General features: G+C 31.8%; 1 protein-coding gene across 2 annotated transcripts; it reads left to right on the top strand.

The window, feature by feature from the left end:
- Window positions 1–431: 431 nt before the first annotated feature.
- On the top strand, window positions 432–4084 carry POP1 (ribonuclease Ps). 2 transcript variants are annotated; one of them, XM_079030976.1, is made up of 11 exons: window positions 432–538; window positions 912–1358; window positions 1440–1536; window positions 1614–1709; window positions 1787–1993; window positions 2081–2199; window positions 2268–2603; window positions 2701–2809; window positions 2885–3393; window positions 3462–3626; window positions 3719–4084. In XM_079030976.1, the coding sequence occupies exons 2-11, from the start codon at window positions 928–930 to the stop codon at window positions 3915–3917; spliced, it is 2268 nt and encodes a 755-aa protein (XP_078887102.1). In that variant the 5' UTR covers window positions 432–538; window positions 912–927; the 3' UTR covers window positions 3918–4084. The 2 variants fall into 2 exon arrangements, with proteins under 2 accessions (XP_078887102.1, XP_078887110.1); XM_079030984.1 differs by having other exon boundaries at window positions 1787–1988; window positions 2124–2199.
- Window positions 4085–7743: the final 3659 nt, after the last annotated feature.

Genomic DNA, 7743 nt, shown 5'->3' on the forward strand with positions numbered 1-7743 from the left:
AATATCCAAACCAAGTTCTAGAACTTGAAGATTAAGAGAATCAAGGATACTTAGACTTCACAACTTTGGTATAACTATCAACTCATCAGAAATCACCAACCACTTATCACTTATGTCTAACTAAGTTTAAAAAACTTGTTATGGTTTAAATTCAAAGAAGTGGTGGGTAGGATTATTTTAATTTTTTTATTTAAAATTTAAAAATGATAAAGAAATAATAGAAAGTAGAAAAAAAAATTATCAAGGGCATAATAGTCTTTTTACGTCTGATAGGCACCAAAGACGCAACAAAAAAACATATAATGAGGATTATCCGATTTAAAAAATAAGTTAAGGGACCAAAACACCAATTACCATAATCCATAGTGACCAGTCGTGTAATTTTCTATAATATAAAGGTAAAACCTTTGTCAAAGGGTTTTACAGGCCGATGCACTCTTCTTCTCCAGCTCTCCACTTTCACCTCGACGTCTTCTCCTTTCTCCACACCGACGTCGTCAGCCTGCGGTTCCTCCAACAAGAGCTTCTCTAATCGCTGGTCTCTCTCTCTCTCTCTCTCTCTCTCTCTCTCTCTCTCTCCCTGCTGTATCAAGCCGCAAATGGGAAAATTTTATGTATCTTTCTCTTAAATCACAACTATGAAAATCTGATAAAAATGTTATGGTTTTTTGCTAAATTACTGGGATTGAGAAAGTATGTTGATTCATTCAAGATTTCAAGTAATAACGAATAATTGTTGATTTCAAGTTAGTTGTTAGTTGTTATATTCATTATATTTTTTTTTGTCACACGAGAAGAGTATGTAATGCAACTTGCCACTGATTTCAAGTTATTAATTTCTACACATTTGTTATACTCTGTAGTCTGTACTCAAGTAACTAATCGATAAAGAGATTGTTGCAATTGAACAGGTTACTTTCTGCAACAATGGCTACTGACAGAAGCAAAATCATACCACCACCCGATCTTGTCGTGCAGAAATTCACAGAATCCCGAGCTCCAGAACTCGAGTCTCTCTACTCCACCATTGCCACAAGGTTAAACAACAATTTCAAATCTCAGAGAAACAAAAGGAGAAGAACTACTAGCTATGACAATCAAGCTTCCAAAACTAGATTCAGAAAGAAGCAAAAATTCGGAGTTTCAAACCAAAATAATGATGTAAATTCAGAAAAACAAGTTAAAAAAGCTCCACCTCGCCATATTCGTCGTAGAAAGGAGCTAAATGAAAACCCTAAAAATGGATTTTGCACTTCAGGCAATGGGACAAAAAGGCTTAGAACACACGTTTGGTATGCAAAAAGATTCACAATGATCACACGTTGGGGTTTCCACCTTCCTCTTGGTTTACATGGCAGGTAATCAAGCGATTTTACTCTTTTACCCTTTTATGTTATTTTGTATCAATAGATTTATAATTTATGGTTTGTTTAATGAAGGGGAAGAGGTTCAAGAGCTCTCTTGAAGTGGTTGAAAAATGGAACTGTTGTTCATGATGCAAGCTATTATTCTGCTGTTCAGTTAGAGGGTTCACAGGTAATGTACCAATTTACCAAATTACCCTTCTCTTTTTCCATCTTAACATCACCTTGATATTCATTTTGTCTTTTCAGGATTCAATATTGTCGATTCTAAGCATTGTAATGTCACCTTTTCCTCCTTCAGATGCTGAAAATGTAATCTCTGGTGGTATTTATGCTACTTCAATGGTAATTCATTGTCTTTAACTCTTTATAAACATTAAGATTTCTGCATCTTTTGTAAACGTATTCATTAACTTTTGCAGCTTCATCATTCTGAAACTCCCAATTCACACACAATTGCACCTGTTATTTACATGTGGAGACCTAATCAGAAGTCAATAGATGAATCTGAAGATCATTTGAAAGTCAACAAGGGTCAAACTTTCAGGCAGTTATGGATATGGATACATGCTGCAGCTTTAACTGAAGCCTATAATGCTCTGAAAAACGCCTGTGAAAGTCAGGGTAAGGTAGAAAACTAGAAATTTGAGTTCTTTATTATATTACTCTTTTTAAAGATTGATGCCAAAATCCAAATCATGTGTTTCTTTTAATAGGTTAATGAGGATGTTGACTTAGTTAAGTGTATCTCACTTGAAGGGCAATTTGGTACATTGGAAGTAATGGGCTCAAAAGCATCTCACCTTCTTCACAAGATACTAAATCCAGTTAGCATGTGAGTGACTCATTGTTTTCTTTATTTATTTTAATCTAATTTTTTTAATATTGTGAATGATCATGCAGCATGTCATCAAGAATTACATCCATCATGGAGAATGAAGATGATACATCATGTTGTGAAGTAATTCCTCTTGTAGTCAATGATCCTCGTGTGTTGACCAATAACACTGAGTTTGACTCGAGTTACACTGAGTTATGGGATGCTAATAAAGGGCTGTTTTCTCCAGTTGAAGAAAGTGTTCTTTGTATGGAGAAACACCATCAACGCCTCTTGTCCTTTTGTCTCACAAACAAAACTTCAAATGACAATAATACCCCCACAACCAAGATGGAATCTTCAAGATTCTGTCCTATTATTCTTTTAAAAAGAAACAACCTTAAGGATCATTCAATCACAAGGTTTTATTTTTTATATAAAAATTTAGTCTTTTTCATTTTCCTCTGTATAAAAAAATTGAAATGATTAAAATATTGTTTAATGATTTTCCTTTTCCAGGTGGACTATTATACTTCCTTTGACTTGGGTCAAAGCCTTTTGGATTCCTCTTATCTCAAATGGAGCTCAAGCTATAGGTTTAAGAGAGAGGTCTTGGGTTTCTTGTGAAGTAAGTAATTCAATTTGTTAATTGTTATTACAATTTTTTTTGTAAATTATTTAAACTTAAAAATTTTATTTCCAGGCTGGAATTCCGAATTTTCCATCTGAATTTCCCGAATGTGATCCTTACACTTCTTTAAAGGAAGCTGAAGCTTCCACCATTGATGAACAAGCATCACTTCGTCCTGTTTCCATGAAACCTTTCGATATTCCCATTTTACCCCCATGGAATTGTATCCAACTCGCATACGGATCAAACCCAAACCCTAATGAACCAATTCCATTACAATCCAACATGGTTGTTGCCAGGTCAGCAAGAATGCTGACTGGATTCTTGAACACTATAAATGACAATCATCTGCTTCTTTTCCCACATGATAAAATCAAAAACACATCGATTTTATCTAAAATCATCAAAGATGAGAAAATACTTGATCAAGTTCCAAACACTTCAACTTTTCTTGAAAATGGATCAAGAAAAAAACTATGTTTTGTTAGAGTTGTTCTTCGTGCGTATAAAGAAGGTGTGATTGAAGATGGAGCTCTTGTTTGTGCACCAAGTATGGACGATATAAAGCTTTGGACCTCAGGGTAATTTCGTAATTTTACATAGAAGTGATATAACATTTCATCTTAATGACGTGTAATTTGTGAATTAGGTCAAACAAAAAGGTTGACCTTCAAATACCTCAGTCAGTAATGGCAAATTATTTTGTGAAAGAAGATTCTGGAAAGTGGAAGCTTCAAGTTCCTGAAGATCCTGCAGCCATGGAGTCTAACAGGTGGCCAATTGGTTTTGTGACAAGTGGATTTGTTCGAGGAAGGTAAAGTAATAAAGTTATAAAGTATATTGTGGTGAGGTTTGACTTTTTAGGTCAAACAGAGTGATGATGTTGACTTTTGTTGACTTTTACAGCAAGAAACCAGTGGCAGGGGGTCTGTGTGATGCGGTTTTGCTTGCTCATATTAGACATGAACAGTGGAGTTGTGTTTCTTTAAAGAAGAGGAAGAAGGAGGTGTATGTTTTAACAAGAAATCTTAGATCTACATCTTATAGACTTGCTCTTTTGAGTATTGTTCTTGAACAACAAGAAGAAGATTTGGATCACATTTGATTAAATTTGTTTTTTTGGGGGGGTTTTGTTTATTAGATTTGTTTAAATTTTGTTATTGTTATTTGGGTTTTTGGTAGATGTTAATGTAGAGTAATTTGTGTTTCAATGTGGACTTGAGAACTTGTAGATTAACGTTAGTTTATATTATTTTGCGAAAGTATTAAGAATTTTGTGAAATGTAAATGTATACTTATACTTCACAAGATACGAATATTCTTTTGAGTGTAATAATTATTGTGTTTGTTTTAAGGAAAAAAAACGTCCATGTGGCTATGCTTGAAAATTAAAATACATTAACTAACTTGAAAAGCGAATGGCAATAGGAATAAAATGTTATGATTATGATTTACGAGTTTTTGTTGTTTATACTATTAAGAAACTAAAAGTGGATTGATATAAAGTGGAAAAAATAGAATAAAAGTAAAAAGTAAGTTTGAAATTCAGAGAGAGTGTATAATAGATTAACAAGAACTCAATAATAAAGCGAAAGCGAAAAGCTTAATATTGCAAAATTTGACGCAAATAACTTGTTATATATATTTGGGATAACGACGTAACGAAAAAAAGTTTAGTGACCAAATGTGAACAAAATCAAAAGTTCGTTTCCCTCTAAAAAGTTCAATGACTAAATGTGAACAAACTTCCTATTGTATTATGTTTTAGCAAATTATTTATTTTTGTTTAATTGTAGCAACATTTGTGTGACATCCCCATTTTCACGGCCAGAAAATACCGATTTGTTTATGCTTTGTTTTTAAAATCAGAGTAATCTTTTAAAGAAAACAGTTGCGTAATTTGTTCCCAAAACAAGATATGATAATAACTTATCAAAACATTTCTCAAAGAGAATGTATTTTCATTAAATAATAAAATCCCGGGATGTCATGTTCCGATACAGACCAAAAGCATAAACAATATAAAATAGACCTTACAACAGTTATTTATAACTACTGATCTATAATCCAAAATCTCTCGTCAAGTCCACCAACTTATACTCTTGTGCGATTACCTGTAATGCAAAGAAAACCGAGTGGGTCAGGCTTGGGAGCCTAGTGAGCATATAGGGTTTTCGACCCACAATAATATAATTATTATATTCAACCATCAAACAATCAACCCAATTACTCATCCCCATTATCTTCTTTATTTCTTAGTATTTTACCCTAAGAATTCAACTACCCGTCATCCATTCATTCCTAAGGATTGACCTAAGGAAATGGCACAAAATCTATTGCTACATAAGGCACATCTACCAACATCATCCTTTAAGCGCCTCTGCCAGGATTACGTCATACATTATGAGGCGCGACTGCCAGGTTTTTGACATTCTCTTTAGGCGCATCTGCCGACATTATCCTATAAGCGCATCTGCCAGGATGTTACGACATTCTCTATTTGGTGCATCTACCAATATTATTCCTAAGCGCATCTGCTAGTATTATGATATTCTTCATTTGGTGCATCTACCAATATTATTCTTAAGCGCATCTGCTAGTATTATGACATTCTCTAATTGGAGCATCTACCAATATTATTCTTAAGCATCTTACATACCTTATTTTCTCGGGGTGAAACCGGGGCTTCGGGGGGTTAAAATTGCACGTAAAACGATGTAATATGGGTGAGAGAAAAGAGATTTGGCAACCACAAACGACCGCCCCTTCAAATCTATTTATAGGGTTGTTTTCTCATTTCCATGTCGTGGGCACTTCTCCCACGTCGTGGGCTTGAACGTTATTGCATGCGTCATCGTCCACTTGATCTGTCAGGCTCCAGAAGGCGTCAGAAGCCCTGCCACGTCGTGGCCACTTTTGAATACTTACTGTCTATGCTGGATGAACGATTTTATACATGTTTTAAAAGATTTAAACGGTATATTTATTTTATATCTACAAATATGTTGCTGATGAAACATGGGTAGATGAAATAGTTGATGTGTGATGAAATAAAATGATGAGAGATAGGTGATGATAGAAAGTGATGATAATTTGTCGTTTATTAGTTGTCTTTGTACTTTTAGTGTTCATTACGGTTGTTAGGTTTCTGCACTGTAAACGAGTTCTTGTGTTGTAAGTGGTACCGATATTTTCATTACTATTTCTTCTTGATGTCTTTGATGTTCAACCTTCGTTATTTCACCTTCTAGGGGCGGGGTAAATATCGATACACAACTTTGTCCCTTTTGTGAATCTAATTAGAATCCAAAGAAAATTTCTTCTTGTTGTGTAAGGCGACAAAACGTCTGACTGGTGAGGTTTTCAATTAGTAGGGAATTGACGACTGCAATATTTCAATGGAGTTTTTTTGGGTTTATTTCATAAATCCCTAGAAGCTTTTTATACGGTCATTTTCACAAATTTTTGGTAGATTTGGCATGCTTTAAATGGCAAGGTTTTTCACCATAAGAATATAGATCTCTCGAGATTTATTGTTTCATTGCAGTCTCAATCTTCTTTTCGATGTCTTGTAAAAGAAAAAAGATGCACTATTAATATTTTTTTCCTCATTTTGATTGCTATATTCTTCGTAAGCCCATTGAAAATATTTATAATAACTATAATTTGTCTTTTTCGCGCTTCACTTTGATGTAGGCAGGGAGTCTACTTATGTCCGTTTTGTGGGGTGTAATATGTAAATTTTCTATTAGATCGGGACAAATTTTCAAAAATTTTTAAGCACAAAGATCAAAAAGTATATTATTTAAACACATGGATCGTTTGTGTAAAAACAAAATGTGTAGGGACGATTTTTTATAAATTATAGGGATAACTTTCGTAATTTATTTTTACATAGGTATTAAACTGTCAAGAAACGGAAATATTATGGCAAAATTCTAATCCCAAACATAAAAAGAAAATACACAATAATTTTTATAGTTTATTTTCTTTATATGGACCAAACCTATCAACATACAAAATTATTATGGTAAAAGTCTAAATACAAAAATATACTATTTATGTGCTAGTTGTTTTTTTTATTATATATAATGTTGGTTTAAGCTACATTTCTTTTTAACCTATTATATGAAACTAGTTGTAAGACCTATGTATGAGTTAATGTAGAACAAATAAATAAATATAATTGTCAAAATATTTGAGAACTTTGAATTTATATGAAAATAAGAAAAATAATAAATTATTATAATGGAAATGTTTTTTATCTTTTAAATTTAAACAAATAATTTAAATAATTAAACAAAAAAAACTAATGAACTTTATTTTTGGGAATTTTGAAATTAAAAGGTAAGTTGATTAATAAAATTAATATCTATTTATTACTAAATTTATTGCAAAACTCATAAAATAACACGTGGAAAAAAATTAATTCAAAATAACTACAAAATGACATTTGACAAATTGAATGACAATGTGACAAATGGAAAAAAAAACTTTCATTTATTAGAGTAGACTGGTTGTAAGAACCATTTATTACATGAGTTAATTTTAATATATATATATATATATATATATATATATATATATATATATATAAGTCTAAAATTTGAAAACTTTGAATTTATAAGAAAATAAAAAAATAATGAATTATTATAATGGAAATGTGTTTTATCGTTTAAATTTAAACAAATAATTTAAATAAATAAACAAAAGAAACTAATAAGCTTTAATTTTGGTAATTTTGAAATTAAAAGGTAAGTTTATTAATGAAATTGATATCTATTTAATACTATATTTATTGCAATTATTACATTAAACTATTATGTAGTAAGATAAACAAACTCATAAAATTACTTGTTGAAAAAAAATTAATAACCATAAAATGACATTTGGCAAATTAAATGAGAGTGTAATATGTGACAAAAAAAAAC

Source organism: Lactuca serriola, chromosome 1 (assembly GCF_051521515.1).
Source record: "Lactuca serriola cultivar US96UC23 chromosome 1, Lser_US96UC23_V15, whole genome shotgun sequence".
Classification (NCBI taxonomy): Eukaryota; Viridiplantae; Streptophyta; class Magnoliopsida; order Asterales; family Asteraceae; genus Lactuca; species Lactuca serriola.